The 18,183-nt window shown below is 34.8% G+C and overlaps 3 protein-coding genes and 1 pseudogene across 10 annotated transcripts; all 4 read left to right on the top strand.

The window, feature by feature from the left end:
• Window positions 1–4,278: 4,278 nt before the first annotated feature.
• LOC144549646 (uncharacterized) lies at window positions 4,279–5,896 on the top strand. Of its 7 annotated transcripts, none has more exons than XM_078298413.1 (4): window positions 4,279–4,543; window positions 4,830–4,921; window positions 5,198–5,471; window positions 5,760–5,896. In XM_078298413.1, the coding sequence occupies exons 1-3, from the start codon at window positions 4,365–4,367 to the stop codon at window positions 5,242–5,244; spliced, it is 318 nt and encodes a 105-aa protein (XP_078154539.1). In that variant the 5' UTR covers window positions 4,279–4,364; the 3' UTR covers window positions 5,245–5,471; window positions 5,760–5,896. The 7 variants fall into 7 exon arrangements, with proteins under 7 accessions (XP_078154539.1, XP_078154543.1, XP_078154537.1 ...); XM_078298417.1 differs by having other exon boundaries at window positions 5,206–5,471; XM_078298411.1 differs by having other exon boundaries at window positions 5,298–5,471.
• LOC144549366 (uncharacterized) lies at window positions 5,516–8,313 on the top strand (annotated as a pseudogene). The gene is made up of 4 exons (XR_013509656.1): window positions 5,516–5,596; window positions 5,896–6,555; window positions 6,889–7,017; window positions 7,499–8,313. The product of XR_013509656.1 is annotated as an uncharacterized LOC144549366 (transcript).
• Window positions 8,314–13,090: 4,777 nt separating this feature from the next.
• On the top strand, window positions 13,091–13,985 carry LOC144549516 (uncharacterized). The gene has a single exon (XM_078298279.1). The coding sequence runs from the start codon at window positions 13,117–13,119 to the stop codon at window positions 13,876–13,878; it is 762 nt and encodes a 253-aa protein (XP_078154405.1). The 5' UTR covers window positions 13,091–13,116; the 3' UTR covers window positions 13,879–13,985.
• Window positions 13,986–15,151: 1,166 nt separating this feature from the next.
• Window positions 15,152–17,638, top strand: LOC144549637 (uncharacterized). Its single transcript, XM_078298406.1, has 8 exons — window positions 15,152–15,576; window positions 15,993–16,045; window positions 16,186–16,245; window positions 16,315–16,392; window positions 16,501–16,630; window positions 16,738–16,790; window positions 16,874–17,056; window positions 17,148–17,638. The coding sequence occupies exons 1-8, from the start codon at window positions 15,201–15,203 to the stop codon at window positions 17,283–17,285; spliced, it is 1,071 nt and encodes a 356-aa protein (XP_078154532.1). The 5' UTR covers window positions 15,152–15,200; the 3' UTR covers window positions 17,286–17,638.
• Window positions 17,639–18,183: the final 545 nt, after the last annotated feature.

An 18,183-nucleotide genomic window follows, 5' to 3' on the forward strand; every position in this document is an offset into this window, starting at 1 on the left:
CTAACTAACTAACTTGTTGGTGTGCGACCCAACCCCAACCTCGAATCGATCAACTAAACAAAATAATGCATTAACTTAATAACCTCAAGCCTTAGACATTTTCGCTCTCTTTGTAATCAATCAATCAATCAATCAATCAATCCACTACTTTCCTAATTCCTATATTCTTTTGTAATCACATATTGGAGCAACTTAAATTCCTACTTTATGAAAATGTTGCCTTTTAATTTTAATTAATAACAATAAAATATTCCCGCATGTTTTCTTTTCTTTTTTTTATTAATATCCCCCCTGCTCTCCTCGGAAACAACGTTTTTTTTTTCTTCTCTCCGGTCGGTGGAAATTAATATAAATGGACTGGCGATTCCAGGGCCGAATTTTTTATTAAAATAATTTATTTAAAAAACTACCATCTGTGATGAAATTCAAAACCTGTCCAACTGATATTTTTTTTTTTATTTCTAACTAACTTTCCGGTAAAAAAAAATTTAGGTTTGAAACAAGTCAAAACCAACAAAAAAATCACTGGATTTATTCACCGGTAATTTTATCACCGGTTCTAGAGATTTTTTTTTTCTACAAAATAGAAATTTTTATAATTTATTTATTTTTTGTATTGAAATATTATAAATATTTAATATATTTCTTTGAAAATAAATGGAATATTATATAATTTGATTTATTAGAAAGACTGCGACAAATAATCCGGATCAATATTTTTCATGCTAGATTTTTCACGGCTGTAAGAAAAATTTGTAACGCCACGCTATTTTAGGTATGATATTTAATAAAAACCTTATTTAAAAACTGCATGAAATATCTCTTTTGACAACCTTCCGAAATTAACTTCAATTGAAATTTTCAGATGAACAACCGTTAGTGTTATAATCACAGATCACTCATAATTATTAGGATTTGAATGAAATTTAATACCTAAAAAGATAACTTCATGATTTCCAACTTTCATGTAGAAGTCTACCAAAAATTCCGAACATAGGATTCTCCATAAAATTGTAAAATCAGTAAACATTACTGTCCGGAAACTGCAGACCTTCATCGACCATTTTTATCATTTCTCATCACTGGAAATTCCGATTAAGGTGAAACCAGTTGCGTTAGAACCATAACAAAAAAAACCTACAACTCTTATGTGGAAAATAATTCCATATTCCGAATCCATAATTCCAGTATTGTCAATCTGTGAAGATGCAAATTTAAAGCAACAGAAACAGATTTATGTTCTTAGTCCAAATTGACAAAATTAAATTGACTATGGCCCATAAAGGCCCATTTCAGCCCAACCCAAAAGTGGAAGGCCCAATCTCACATGTATATAACCCCCCCCCCCCCCCCCCCTCAAACCCTAGCCTCCACTGCCCCCTCCCCTCTCCCCCAAATCAGATCCGAACCTCTGGTGGATCCAAACCGTCCAGTCAGCTTCCGCGAAGAACTACCATCCGTACGTTCATAATATGAACTAGACTTCAACACGGGAATTGTAGTGATCGAAGATACGGACGAATGAGCGCTAGATTCACCTCGATCCGAGCTTCCACCACCGAGATATGGCCAAAACCGTGGCTGCTATTCATACTCAAACCAGAAAACCGAGCTGAACCAGTCAGCTGAGTTCTGCAAGGACCTGCACTCCATACATGTGGAAAACTTGTTGCTAGATTTATCATCCAAATTATTTTGACTTAGTTTATTTATTTATAATTATCAAAGATATATAATAAGTGAATTAAAATGATCCGTAACATAAATTGTCAAATTGTTTTGGTTGTTTTCCTTCTTTTAATTGTTAAATGGGCTTGACTTAATAGTATTATAATATCAAAACATTAAACAAATTAAATTTAGATGTTAAGACTATAATAATAAATAGGGAACTTAGAAAATAAGAATACGTGAACTCAAACCTTATTAATTAGAGGTATATTCATTTCTTAGGTTCGATTCTTGAGGAACTAAGAGACGTAGATAACGGTCAAGAAATTACTACGCAAACAAGTGCGGGCTTCCTACACTTTATAATACTACCTTACTTGTCTATTGTCATTAAATTGTTTATCATTATGGCATTAGTTGGATTTATGCATGTTGTTTCGAACGTTCGTATGATATGAGTAGAACATAAATTGCATGAAAGGATAAGATTCATACATTGATCGATGGACTTGCATAAGTAGGATGTGTTGAGCATAGCATGCATTGTGTGATTAAATGATTGTATGTGAAATGAATGGATAAGGAAAGTGAACAAGGGCCGATATGCTTGCATATTGGGATGTATACATTGGGTCTGGTATTCGACTGGATCCCTCGTTAACGTGGCGTTGGTTGGAGTTCCCGTCGCGGGTCAAGACCTAGCGTAGGGTGGATTCCCCGTCTAGTGAGACAGCTTCCCACTGTTGGTTGGATTTCCCAGTGGGGTGGCGGCCTTCCAATGTTGGATGGATTTCCCATTGGATAGGCAGGTTTTAATGTGAAAGTATATGAAAGTAGAAGTAATGATAAAAGATGCATTGCATTTAGAAAAGACATACGCATTATATTTCTTTTCATGTTTGTGAGAATAAAGTAAAAGTTTTATAAACTCTGGGCTGGAACTAAATCCCGCACTGAGAGAAAGTTCGATCTCTCACCCGTTCCATTTTTTATATGGGTTCCAGGTAATGAAGAGGAGGCCTATGGACAAGTTCGTGAGTAAAAGAAAGTGGAAGGATCCATGTTTATGATAAATGCCACTTAATTTTATCTTGTTTTCGTTTGTTTATTTTTCAGTAAATTGGTACACTTCAACATGTATGGTTGTTATCGTATTTGTAACCATGTATGTCGTGACCACCGTTGAACTATTTTAGCTATTGTTGTAAGACTTTTATTTGTGAAATTGATATGGCATTTATGAATTTTATTGATAATGTATGTGATGTGTGTACGCCTTACGTATAGATACGTGGCGGGTTGTCTCGGGGTGTGACAAAATTAATATATTTTTTTGTATGTTATTGAAAAAAAAATATACTTGGATTCTGAGTTATTGATCCCGATTCAAAAGTCACTTCTAAGTAATTACAAATAATATTGTGATCCTTCTATTTTTGAAACAAAAACAAAAACTAAAAGTTATTTAATGATTGTTATTCAAAAATAATTTCCAAAATAGATACAACTTTTTAGAAATCAAATGTACTAGAAGTATCACAATATTTTTTGTATTACCTAGAAGTGACTTTTGAACCGCGATCAATAACTCAAATTAAAAGCATATTTTTTTTCAATAACACACAAAGAAGTATATTAATTTTTCTTACAGCCACAAAAAATCAGGCATGAAAAATGTTGATCCGGTTTATTTATCGTAATATTTATAATAAATCAAATTATATAGTATTACATCTATTTTCAAGAAATATATTAAATATTTTTAATATTTCAATAAAAAATAAAAAAAAATTCTGTTTTGTAAGAAAAAAATCTTTAGAACCGGTGATTTTTTTGCCGGTTTTGATCGGTTTCAAATCGGAATTTGTTTTGCCGGAAAGTTAACTAGAAACCGAAAAAAAAAATACCAGTTTGGGTAGATTTCAAATTCCAGCTCAAAGGGATAGTTTTTGAAATTAATTATTAATTTTTGATATTAATAAAAATTTCGGATTCCAGAGTCTACATTTCAGATCTTTCTTTTTTAATTTTGAACAGCAAACATGCACGAATCACCATACAGGCATACATCCATAATACCAAAAAAAAAAAAAAAATTAAAATATCTTCTCATGAGATCCTCTTCCCTCATTGCAGCTCACCAAATGTATTGCCTTCTGCACAAAACAACAAGTCCAGCGCTACAGGCCCATTCCAAATCACAATTCAAAATATGTCATTGTAGATTTTAACCGTCCGATTGGAATACAGACGATTATTAATGATCTGGTTTTGAATCGTATGGTTATGATTTAAACAGAATATTCTGTTACCTAAGACAATTTTCACAGTGGTATGACGTGGCACTCTGTTAATAAATAAATCATAAATGTATCCTCTGAGATATCTCAACTTTTGCGTGACCGACGTGTCCAGTGTCTATTCGGTGGTGATGTAGGGGGCCATATTATGTGTGCTTTGAGATTCGTGTATAACGCAACTAAACGGTTTGGATTTTCCATAAAGTCACGCAAAGTTTGAGATATCTCAGAGGATACGAATTCACAATTTTACGGTGTTGGAGTTGGAGGTCCCCTCCCCTGACGTTCCTCTGTGAGGTTAGGTTAGGTTAGGTTAGGTTAGGGTTTGGCTGATTTTTTACCAAATGAATTCTTGAGACCTCACCTCACCATCTGTCTCTGTCTCTGTCAGCCATGGAGATGGAGGTGGATCAACTGGCGGAGGCCACGACGGAGGTGGAGGTGGAGGAGAAGGATCCGTCAATTGTGAAAGCAAAGACCACCACTTCCAGATCCCGATCCCGATCCCGGCTCCCGGCTTATTGTTCGCCTCGGTGGGTTGCTCGTTTCCCACAGCACTCTAGTCTAGTCAGGTATAAATCACCTCATTCCGATTTCAACATTGTTGCTTAGTTTGCCAATGCCATCTCAATCAGATTCATAATATATACATATATTTGGGTTTAAAGTTTAGTTACTTATATTTTGGGCCCTCTCCTCTCATCAGCTTCATTATTTTAATTTCTAAATTTAGACTTCTCTATGTCTTTGATTAAACCCTAAGCCCTGCCCTCTATATGTCTTGCAAAACTAAAATGCTAGGGACAATGATTTGGTGTTCATTAGGGATGACTAACTGTGTTGTCAAAAATATTTCAGTGTAATTTGCTGTGTAGCGGGTCTCATAGCACTGGCTCTTCTCCCAGTATTGGCCAAGAACACCTACATCTCAGAGAATGCTCTCTTGCCAGGTTAGACAGTTTTTTCTTACTTTAAATTGCTTCATTTCATTAATTCTTATTCTCTACTATTTAATAATCAACTGGTCAAAAGAAATAGTGCACATGGTCTCTGATGTGGTAGGTCATGGGTTCGAAACCCGGACGGGGGAAATCCTTTGTTCTAATAACATGGATATTAATAGTTGGGTGGCTTGACCTCCAACATTTACTCAAAAAAAAATAAAAAAAAATCAAATGGTCAATACTTAAATTCTAAGCTGGAACTAAGTCTTGACATCTTTCTAGCATTCCAGCAAACACAAACTAGGTCCCAGAAATCTATAGGAAATTGATTTTCTTGAGAATGAATTCAGATGCAAGGATTGATATTGCAGTGTACATACAGGTACGAAAGACAACCAGCAAGGTTTTATACCTGAGACTCTCTTTCTTAACTAATATAATTAATGCGGTTCACAAGTTCTGCCAATCCTGTCCTTTCATATCAAGATGTGACAGATGCAAACTAGTTAATTATGGATATTATAACCGCCGCTGATGACAGAGTTGCAACAGATATGTATGTCTTCTACTTTTAAAGAATTTTCATCCTTTTTTTCCACAATGCATGCTTATGGTTGTAAGAGTGTTACCATGAAAGATACAGCATCTACTGGTAAACAATACATCAATTTTAACTTGTTGGTACTGGATTATATTATCTAGTTTGAGTACTATGCATTTCTTCATGATTCCTCTTCTTCTTTTTTCAAATGTAATTTGTTTTTGTTCTTTATCTGACCATTTGGTTTGTTCCTGAATGGGGAAATTCTCATTTTCTAATAGTTATTCATTATTAACTTTGCAGGGAAATACTAAAAGTGATTGTGAAATACATGGAAGCCGTAGGAGCCGAAACATACCACCACAAATTCTCTCAACCCAAAAATCAGTTCCATCCTCTTCATTTCTTATCCTCTACTCCAAGTCCCCCTCACACCTAGGCCAACCTAAGCTATGGCACCAGTACTGTCGGCATAATTCAGGCACCACGTGGTGATGGCAAAGAGGCCATTGTTTTGGTCAGCCCTTACAATACACAAAATACCGGAGTGATTGACACCTCAGCTTCAGCTTCATCTCTAGGTCTTGCCTTTTCAGTTTTCTCACTACTAAGCCGTGCTACCTGGTTAGCAAAGGACATCATATGGGTTGCATCAGACTCAAAGTTTGGGGACCACACGTCAGTATCTGCATGGCTGAATGATTACCATAACCCTAACTTTTTAGGTGATGATTCTACTAGCAGTATCTTCAAACGTGCTGGGACAATGGCTTGTGGTATTGTTGTTAAGGTGATTGAGAGAGAGAAGAGGGAGAGACACAGAATAGAGATGTGGTCACCATGTATGCTGAGGCATCAAATGCCAAACTTGGACTTGTTAAATGTTGTGCATTATTTGGCTGTACATCAACAGGGAATTAGGGTTAGGGTTGGGATGTTTGGTGGGTTGGTTAAGTCCCATCTGGTTAAGGTTTTGGGCGAGGTGATGCAGCAGGTTGGAAGATTTGCAAGGAGTTTAAATCCTGATTGGCGGTTTGAAATGACGAGTAGTGAATATGTTGAAGGGGCTGCCACACTTGCAAGTTCTATATACTCTCAGGTGATAACTATTTGTTTTTTGTTATTTATTAAACATTAATTGCATCATTTTAATCTATTCTTGTTGCTTAATCCTCAATTGACCCTGATCTTTGACTAAACATTAATGACAAACAATGTGTAAAAAACAGACGAAAGCTAACAAGAAATGTAAAAAAACAATCAAATTTGAGATGAAGCTAGTACTGCCTTGAATGTATTTTTTATTCTTCTACATTATAAATTTTTGTTTGTTGGCATGTTCGTTGTTTACTTAAGGCTACTAAAATTTGATATTTAGTCAACCAAATTGGCATGAAATAAGCTTCTTAAACAAATATGTACTTTCTTTTAGGCCCTCGGAGTGCCAACAGGGCCACATGGTGCCTTTTGTGATTACCAAGTTGATGCCATAACTCTGGAGCTATCTCCAAGATACACTTTGAAGAATGAAAATACTCGCTTCTCTCCTAAAAGGAGGAAGGTTTTTTTATTAATTGAATCTTGTTTATTTCTCTTTTCACTAGAAAGAAGAAAGTTTACAATGTCCCATAGGGTTGATCAAGTATGACTCTTCAATCCGCCTCTCTTTATTTTTTTCATGCTTTTGTTCATAGTAGCATAAATGTTGGCAAATTAGTGTAGAATCTGGTTATTTGTAGTTTCAATTCCACAATTGAGGTTTTTCAAGGCTCAATTAAACTAATACTTCTTGGAGTTCAACAATAGGCTTAATATTTTATATGTTGATAATTTTGCGAACCAATTTGAAAGTGGTTATCTGGTATAGTTCATTTAACCTCAAGAATACCATAGCAGGTGTTTCAACTTTCAATAGCCCACAATTGCTATATAAACCCTAAAAATAAATAAATAAATGTTGAAAAATTTCCTGCTAGAGAAGATGCCCTTGGGTTAAATCTTTGACTGTCATTAAATAGTGGTATATATTTATTCTATTGCAGGTTAATGGAAGGCACGGTTCGATCAGTGAACAACCTCCTAGAGAAGTTTCACCAATCTTTCTTCCTCTACTTCCTAACCTCCCCGAACAAGTTTGTGTCTGTTGGTGTGTACATGATTCCCTTTGCATTTCTTGTAGCACCACTTCCCATAATAGCTGCATCCCTATTCAACCTCACCTCCAACCGCAATCCATGGAGGTGGCTTCATACTGCAAAACCCTTGCTTATAACACACACATGGTCTGTGGTTGTTACATTATTACCAATTTATATATCTAAAACTAATGATTTACCTTCGACCCAATGCATGCTTATATGGGCTGGGGGTTCACTACTAACCCTGGTGATTATGTATACTTTTTTGGGGTCACCATATTCTAAAATGGTAGAATGGAGGCTTCTAAAGGCAGTCATGATAGCCTCAGTTTTTATCAGGCTTTGTCTTATGTCTATAATAAATTTTGCGACTGAACAAATTGGGGCTTTGTCTGTGGTACCCATGTGCTTGTTTGCACGGCCTATCAGGTCTAAAGTGAATAGTTCTCCAATCCAGGGGATGGTTTTGACTTGCAATTTGGCCATGGCACTATTTGGTTTTCCAGTTATCTTTAGTGCCACTTATCTTTACCTGCTTTTGGTACATTTACCGTGCTGGCTTTTGTTTGTGCACATAATGTTTCACCCATGCCACTAAGGGAAGGTAATTTTAATTTTTTTTCCTTTTCTGTGGCATTTTGGTTCATGTATTTATTTTTCCCTTTTATGTGAAATTTTAGGAGCCGATAATGTTTTCGTGCAGTAGTTTTGGTTTTCTCTTTGTAGAGGTTTTATACACAAGTCAATATAGCAGCAATTAATTTTAAAATAGGTCATTCAATCGGTTGGGTAGATCCTTAATTTATTGAAATAAAAAAGGTGTCAAATCAATGCTTACTATTCATGAGCAAAAATTATAATTTGAGACTTCTGAACCTTTATAACTCGAAACTAAGACTTGCAACAATTCAAATCATAGGTGCTGGCACCGGTACGTTTAGGAAGGTATCATAGCAGTGCCTCCCCAAGCTTTCCCCTTTTCTTTGTTTTATTTCTTATGCCTACCCTGCGCACGACAGAAAGCTCAAATAGCACAGAACTGGTACCAGTCCAGTATGTGTTTAGCCGCAATTAATCAGTTCTTATCTATGAAGTATGAGTAAATTTAGTGGCTACACTGGGTTTGAATATAAAGATCTAAAGTAATTCAAGTAGGATAGATGGTCCCTTCCCTTCCCTTTGCCAAAATTCAAGTCTCATCTTGGCCCATCCATGTTTTTTGATTCACAACTTGAACTACTGTACCGAACAAAACTAAGATTGTGTAGCTATAATTGTTAAATGACTATGATTACATTGTGTAGTGTAGCTATTAGAAACAGGGAGAGGTATGGCGATGAGGAGCATCCTGCTTTTAGTGCTGTAGATACACTGACAAGTGACCCCACACAAATCCAAGTTCTTCCTACCTACCTACATTACATTAAAGTGGGTCCCGGAAGTCAGAGGCCAAATTGCTCATCTTTAATGCCTCTTAAATACCCCAGACATGAAAAATAATCAAATGCCTCCCCCTTTTTTTAACTAATACTTTTAGTAAAGTACGCAGCAATTTTAATATACTACTGTAAGTGCTGTTGTTTACAAATAATATTTTTCCTCATTAAAACCAAGAGAAGAAAATTGCTGTTGTTTACAAATAATAATTTTCTGTAAGTGCTTTTAGTTAGTATACTACTAATTATTAGTATGTTTTAAAATTATTGACTGATTAATCATTTTTTTTGCGGACAATTTTGTCTTTTAATTTTAATATACACAAGTATTAAAAATCCAAACAACCATAAGTCAATAAGTAGGGTTAAAATGCTCCATTGTTATCTCAATTTTCAAAGTCTAAACAAGCAATTCGAAAAAGTTCAATATAATTTTCTTATTAAGATGTATTTGGAGAGCAAGCTTTATATTTTGAAACTTTTTTTACTATTTTCTAGATAGGTACAAAATTATTGTTTTCAAAAGATTTTGGACCAGTCAAAATCAGTAATTTTGTAATTATCTAAAAAGTTTGTAAAAACTAATAAATATCTAAAACTTATAAAATTTTGGTCATCAAGCACATCTTAATATGAAGATTCATGAATGATATGATATAACAGTTCAGACCTTGTATAATAGTTTAGATTGATTGTTTGTACTTAACGGAGATAGTAGTTTATAGTAGTCCAAAATTATGCATAGTACCATAAGCTCACTATGTATGCGTTATATATTTCTCTAAACCATAAATTCGTGAAGTTGTATTTCTAAGGTAATTTTTCATCATGTGAATTACCAATGAACATATTAACTAAAATTAATGATAAAGAAGTCATTTATATATTATAAAAATATTATAAGAATAAGTGAATTTTATTTAAATAAAAATATACTGAGCCACAAATCTCAATTGTTATAAAAAAGAAATCAGCAATGATCAATGTTTTGAACATACAAATCCAATATGAATTAAGAAAAAACACATATGTTATAAGTTTGACAATTATTCAATTTGAATTACTCTATAGAAATCCAAGCTATAATAATTGATATATTATTCAAATATATGTCTAACATGTAACAAAGAAAAGTTTGTGGACTAATTTATTTTTTCTCTTAGTTTTTGGTTTTGGAATTGTGATTGGAGTTTAAGAAGAAGAAAAAAAAAAAGATCCATGATACACCGTTAAATTCGGTAATTAATTGATTATTGATTCCTTCCTAAATGTCTAGCAAGATATTTGCATATCTTTACATGAAGAATGCTTTTGAGACTGCTGCTACTGGTCCTACATGAGTCATACAAATTATTAATTGTCCCGTAAACAATTCATTTCTGTGCCTTCACAAGAAACCAGTTCATACAATCATCGCTAAATCTGCTTAATTAATTATCTTCTGGTCAAATCACTTCATTAATCATTCAATTCTAACTAATATGGGCCGGATCGTACTAATTTATTGGAAGAAATTTAACTTTTTAAATGGACATTCTAACCTATATATATTTTTGCTTTTGATGTCACTCCATCAATCATTAATTTCTAACCAAGTCAGACAAAATGGATTTCTAAATAGCTCTGTACTAGTTAATGATTAATTGTTTAACGGTCAGATTTTGTTCAATATATGATTCACTTTTTTTTTTCTCCAAAATGAACGAATTATGTAATAAAAAAAGAGAGCAAATCGTGTACTAGAAGAGAGATTAGGGATGTCAATGACATCTTAATTTTCACTCTTTTATGCGAACCGGTATTCGATAAGAGAGATATATATATATGTAAGATTTTTTTTCTTTTTTTTTTAGTTGAGCTTATCAACTACGGGTAATTGTTTTTGAGTGAATCTATGGTACTATGCATATCACGGGTTGTTACCGTGCTACGGCTCTATATTCGAGTTTTCAAATCCTAACGGTCGATCCGAACCGTTCATCTTGTTCTCCATATTAATATGTGTTTGGAGACCAAATTTTATATTTTTTGAAAAATTTTTACTATTTTTTTAGATATTAAGAAAATCACTTGATCTGAAAATTTTGGACCATCCAAAAACAGTGATTTTCAATAAATCCAAAAAAATAGTAAAAAAATTTCAGAAAATGTAAAATTTGGTCTCCAAACACATATTAATATGAAGAACAAGATGAACGGTTCGGATCGACCGTTAGAATTTAAAAACTCGAATATAGAGCTGTAGCACGGTGCCAAATCGTAATATGCATAATACCATATAATCACTCATTGTTTTTTTGTTAACATAACATGTAAGAGTATAGTTAAAGACTATTCCTGTTCCGTACCATGGCACATGGTAAGTCTCACCTTTTTATTTTTTTTATTTTTTTTATTAGATGTCGAGACAACATGCGGTACATTACATTATTGTAGAAATAAAGGAAAAATCCGATTTATTACAAAAAAAAAAAAAATCTATGATAATCGGATATATTATTTTTGTCGTCCTCACCTAACTTGATATTTAAGGCAGTAAGCAACAATTATATATATATATATATATATGGCAAAATGAATTAGATATCAATGAATATATAATCCAAAATGAATACAAGTAGGACGCTCTTGGTGAGCACATCACACTCTAGCTTTACTCATATATATATATATATATATGGCAAAATGAATTAGATATCAATGAATATATAATCCAAAATGAATACAAGTAGGACGATACTGATGTTTGTGAGCAGTTGTAAAATGACTAATAATAAATCATATAATTGGTACGTACGTTCACCTTAATTAATATATATATATATATATATAATCCCCATTTGATCTCTTTCACGCTTTCATCAGCCCACTCATTAAATTGAAGGATATATATGAATATGATTGTCGGTTGAAGCATTAATTATATTATATTGATGATCGAGTGTGTTAATTTTTTCACCGCACTAATTAACTACATGTGTATACATCCTGAGATTAGGGGTGTCAATGACACCCGTTTACCCCTACCCGTATCGTATTCAATAAGACAGGTAAGGATAAGATTTTTTGTTTTTCGTTAATTTATTGGATATGAGTATGGGTAATGATTTTTTTTTTTGTTAGATAAACAGATATGGGTACGGGTAAAGGTTATTTCATACCTGTTGGGTAACAGGTAATTATATAAAATAAATTATATCATAAGAAAAATATTGTGCTAAATATTTTACTTTTTTATTTGAATATTTTATTATTTAGTTAAGGAATTGAATTTGTTAGATGATATATTTGTGATTTTGATTTTTTTTGTTTAATAGAAAACTATTACTTAGAATTAATTGCATATTTATATTTTAACTTTATATTAGTAATTGTGATTGCATATGTATGACATTATAAATTTTGATGGTTTATTTGTAAAATTAATAAAACTTGTATTATTTGTTATTCGTCCACTACCGTTTCGTTATCCGCTAATCTTAACGGATATGGGTAGAGTAGGATAAGGTAAATTGTTAACGAGTATGGGTAGGATATGAGTACGTATGACCAATTCTTAATGGATATGAGTATGAAAATAGTTTCACTCTACCTGTATCGTAACCATTGAGGTCCTGTTCGGCTGCGTTACTGTTTCCGTGGAAAAAAAAATTCAGTTCACGGAAACAAATTTCAGTTCAATTGAATTTTTTTTTTTTTTTTTTTTTTTTTTTTTTGCACAAAAACAATACTTTTCAGTTCAATTCGTGTGTATACGAATAAGTCCTGACACTCCTGAGATCCATCAATAATTAAACGCATGCGCTCTTAGTCATGTATATATAAAGACAACAAGAGGAGCCCTGGCCACCACGGCAACATCCCAAAGCCAAAGTGCGCATGCACTCACTCAATTGATCTATGAATTGTCCCCTTTAATTCTCCGTCACAAATATAAAGTGACAAAACGGTCAAAAAACACGCTCCCAGTCTCCCACACACAACTACACAAGTAACCGCCTGGTCAAGCTCTACATGCATGCTACAGCTAGCAATACATGTACATTTACTACACACTAAACCAGTTAGGACTAGACTAGAGCTACCATGGCGAGGAAGAAGAGAAGCACCTCCAATTCCATCTTCTCCCTCGGCTGCGGCTGCGGCAGCTCAAAATCTGTCTCCGTTTCTGATTCCTCTGACATCAAATCCCCCACAGTACTTACAACCACTATCACCTCTCGATCCGCCAAAAACCTCTCCTCCGCCAACACCTTAACTCCTACCATCACCTCTGCCTCTACCTCCTCTCCCTCTCCATGGGACGATGATGATATTGATGCCGACAAGTTTGACAGTTCTTCAAGCACACCAAGTTTCTCCGGCCTCCTGCGCCAGCTCAACGAGCTGGAGAACACGGTCATGTCCTGGCCGCACAACACATGTACAAAAGAAAAAGAAAAAGAAAAAGAAAAAGAAAAAGAAAAAGAAAAAGAAACTCATGAAACAAAGAAATCAGCCATGAAGATGAAGGGGCAGGGGCACATACACAAGCGGAGCATGAGCGAGGGTGGAATGCGGGTGTTAGAAGAGAGCGTGGTGGTGGTGAAGGAGTCTGATGACCCGCTCAGCGACTTCAGGCGGTCGATGCTGCAAATGATAGTGGAGAAGGAAATTGTAGACAAAGAGGAGCTTTGCGAGCTGCTCAGACAGTTTCTAGCGCTCAATTCGCCTCAAAATCATCATGTCATCCTACAGGCGTTTGCTGAGATTTGGGAGGAGATTTTTGCAGAGCACCACACATTGCCACAATTTTCAGTTCATCATCATCCTCGCAGCCACCGGTATCCTTCTCCTCTGCGCTTCTAAGATCTAGAGAACTTAATTAATTAATTCCGGGAATCAATTAATGTGGAATAAATAAATAAATAATAAGTATTACTGTTCGACTATATATTAATTAATTTGTTGTTTTTCTTATGAGTTGTATACATGTGAATCTTAAATTTGTTTGGTAAGATGTTTTAATTAATTTTCCTCCATGTATGGTTTGTCGAATTCGTGAAATTGAGTATAATATATATATTTTTTGTTGGATGGTTAGTAAATTATATATATATGTGCGTCACATTTTTAACAAGCAATTCTAGCTAGATTACCGTTCAGGAGAAAGCAAATTAAAAGGAAAAAAGAAAAAGAAAAAAAGAATAAGAGCAAATTAAAGTTAAGAAAAGAAGAAGATGGCGTTGAAGAGGTGGTTGAAAAAGCTGGAGGCTCGCTCGTGAATCGTGATAAGAAAGAGACTGTGACTGTAGCCTGTAGGTACATTAGGTGAATAAGTAAGTGTATAAGCTAGCGGTGTTAACAGAAATGGCAAAATCATGGATGAATAAATATATATATATATATATATGTCACCCGTGAGACACGGGAAGCTAGCTAGCATAACAAAACAACGGCCGTTCGTTTTGAGTGATTATATATGCATCGATCGATCGATCGTTAATTAATTATTAATTATTAATTGTAGTCTGAGAGACTGAGACTCTGAGTTGGGGATGACGACAAGAGAAGAGAAGAGAAGAGAAGAGAAGAGGGAGAGATCGCATTGTCTAATAATTGCACGCTAGCTAGCTAGCTTAGCTTATTTGTGTCCCAGCCCAGCTCCAGTGTTACAGTGTACGTACGGTTTATGAGCTGTACCTGTAAGTGTAAGCTACTCCTGTGAAGTGTCAAGTACTCAAGTGCTCGAGATTTAATTAATTTGTCGTAACTGGCCACTTCTTTTGGGACTCATGAGCTAGCTAGCTTTAGCCTTTAGCTGCTAAAGAGGAAGAGAAGAACCGATGTCAACTGTCAAGTGACATGAACTGATGAACAGGCAGGCAGCACTCAAAGAGTTATGAAATTTTCCTAGCTGCCATTTTTGTCATTTTCGAAAGCTGATCAATTTATTTTAGCCCCCACTGGCCCACTAGACTTAGGATCACCATCACCCTACTATCGGCCCGTTAATACAATTTTGGGCCTTTGGACATGGACTGGCCAGGTGCAGACAACAGTCTCACCACTGCCTTTTCCTACCTTTCCTTTACTAATTACTAGGCAAATGCAATAGATAGATTATAGATAGATATCATAGAGATAGATAGCGTTTCCCTCCAACTCCAACTCCAACTCCAACTCCAACCATGGGCATGGGCATGGGCATGGTCATGGTCATGGTCATGGGCATGGGCAGCACCGTCACAACTCTCCACCCATCTTCATCTTCATCTTCATCTTCATCTTCTCTCGCTCAGTCTCTATCGCCCTCCAGGACTAGGACTATTCTTTCTATCCCTCGCTCTCGCTCTCGCTCTCGCTCTCGCTCTCTCTCTCTCTCTCGCTCTTCTTCGCTCAGCCTTGCTGTACCCAGATCCGCACCCGACAGCCAGGGCACAGGTGCACCGCTGACGGCCGAGGAGGAGCCCTTTTCCATTCTCACTGCTTTAAGTAGCAAGTACAACGACAGCATAATGGTCATCGATACTCCCAGCGCCAGATTTCTCCTCCTCGACTCCACCCGTACGTCTCTCTCTCTCTCTCTCTCATATTCATTTCAACAATTTATACATCTAACATCTACATTCATTCTCTTCTCTCAATAAATCTCAGGCCTGGATGTCAAATTGCATCTCTATTCTCTCAGGCATTTCACCAAACACTAAACGTGTAATCATACTCTCATGAGACTTCACTTCTTATTGCTCTGCTCCCAAATTATAAATTCTCACTAAGAAATTAAGACCTGAAATGCCTAACCACACTATATATATATATATATATATATATATATATATGTATAATTAATTCCGTCTGTGATTTAATGCTTTCAATTCTACTGTTAACTTAGTATTATAAAGTCTGATAACATACTATAAACTAGCTAGGTATACCACACTAGCTACTTTTGATAACATGCTATGCCCTCAAATCAACAGGCAATGTTCACAGCATGATTAAGAAGGACCAAGTATGGACCGGCTCCTATTGGGTAACCTTAATTAATTCTCCTCATTCTTTATTTTATACTATTACATATAATTGGACTACATTCATTTTGCCTTAATTCCCAATCAATCTAAAACTACTTTTTTTTTTTCTTTTTTTTTTAATTTCTTGCATCATTGATAGGATGAGTTTGCTTCCCTTCCTGCTATTATTCCACACGGCCCCATTGCTATGTTAGGCTTGGTAACAAACTCTTCTAATCTCTATTTGCAAGTTTATTTTACATAGTTTAATTCAACTAATTGCTGACAGGGAGCTGGGACTGCTGCTCACTCAATACTTGAATATTATCCTTCATTTCACATCATTGGCTGGGAACTCGATGAGTTGGCAAGTCAATACTCACAATTAATTATACTATTAATTAATTTCATGGAACGTACTATATTCTCACGATATGATTTCTTATCCCGCTTCTGCTAATGTTCATGCTTGTAGTTGATTAATGCGGCAAGAAAATATTTTCATTTATCAAAATTGGAGGAAAAAAATGAGCATGGTGGTTACCTATCTGTTTGCATTGGAGATGCACTCTCTCCTGATGCTACAGTTGAAGGAGGCTTTGCTGGTAAACTTTATAAGTTTGTTTTGTTTATGGTAAATGGTTCACAATATTTAAATTCATTTGTTATTTTATTTTACTTTTGGAGACCAATATATTCACTTTTCTCGTAGGAATTATTGTGGATTTGTTTGCTGATGGGAAGATCTTACCAGAACTGCTTGAGGTAATAACTGACAACTTTAACATCATAATTAATTTAAGGTGAAATTATGGTAATATATATAAAACTTGTTTTTGTTTAAACAGGAGGAAACATGGGTTGGATTAGCAAAGAAGCTAATGCCAAATGGTAGAATTATGGTGAATTGCAGTGGAAGGGACGACTATCAATATTACAGGGATAACAAAATAGCACCTCCAAAGTGTAAACACTCTTGGATGGAAAACTCTGCTATAAAGGCACTTTCACATGCTCTTCCATCTGGACAGGTACATTACATTACATTACATAATTAGAATAATTATCCTAAACAGATTTTTAATCTAGTTAAGATTGCTCATATAATTAATTATTGTGCAGGTATGTTGGAAGCTAGTGGAAGAAGCAGAGTGTGAGAATTATTTTGCACTGACAGGCCCGCTTCCTGACTTGGATGCTTGGTCGACATTAGTTCCAGCAAAATTGAGTACCAAAGTAAAGTTATGGCAACGTGTATGAATAGTCTTAATTTATGCTGGTTAATTTCATCTTATTTGTTGATTCTCATACCAACTTCTAACATATTTCGTCTGTCTTGGTACATATCTCTTTGCATGGAGAAAAATTAAGCATTACGGTTTTGGTTCATAGTTCATACATACATGCTGGTATTTTGGGCTAATTTTTGGTTTGTAAATCTCAAATTACTGATGTCAGATATTGTAGCTTCTGAAACAGCTGGAATTCTGTCATACTAAATTTTGTAAGCTACTACCAGGATGGCGTTGAAAGAAGCAATAAATAGAATGCCTTCTAATGTAAGGAACTGGTAAAACATGCTTGAATTCAGGGGCATTTTTTTTTTTTTTTTTGTTTCCTTCTGGTGCCTAAAATAATGACAAGTATGTGAAAGAATGTTTGGGGCTCTAAATTAAAGATATTGCATGCTGTTGGGTTAATCATCTGTACGTATGAAGTTTTTGTTTGGTAAATCAATTAGCCGTTGACTTGTAGACCTTGTGATGTATATATGTGGTGAGAGTGCTGACTGTTGAGCATCCTTGCAATTAGTTAATTAATTATGTTCAAATTATATTAATGACAAAAGGGATAAATTAATTAAGGGGATTACAATTGGAACATGGCAGTGTATATAGCCTTCACTTTGGTCTTTGGCCGTACTTAAGTAGCAATTAGCAATAGCATCACATTGCTACAATAACAACAACAATAAGTAAGCAATAATAATGATGATGATGATGATAATAATGATGATGATGATTATGATTATGATCATGAATTGTGAGTTCAATCAAAACAAACATAACCAGAGAAATAACTTGTTTCAGCTAAATAGGCTCCGTATCTCATAACTCTCCTCAATTATCACTTATACACCTTGTAAGTATTAGAATCT

This window comes from Carex rostrata, chromosome 35 (assembly GCF_964058835.1).
Source record: "Carex rostrata chromosome 35, lpCarRost1.2, whole genome shotgun sequence".
NCBI classification, from domain to species: domain Eukaryota; kingdom Viridiplantae; phylum Streptophyta; class Magnoliopsida; order Poales; family Cyperaceae; genus Carex; species Carex rostrata.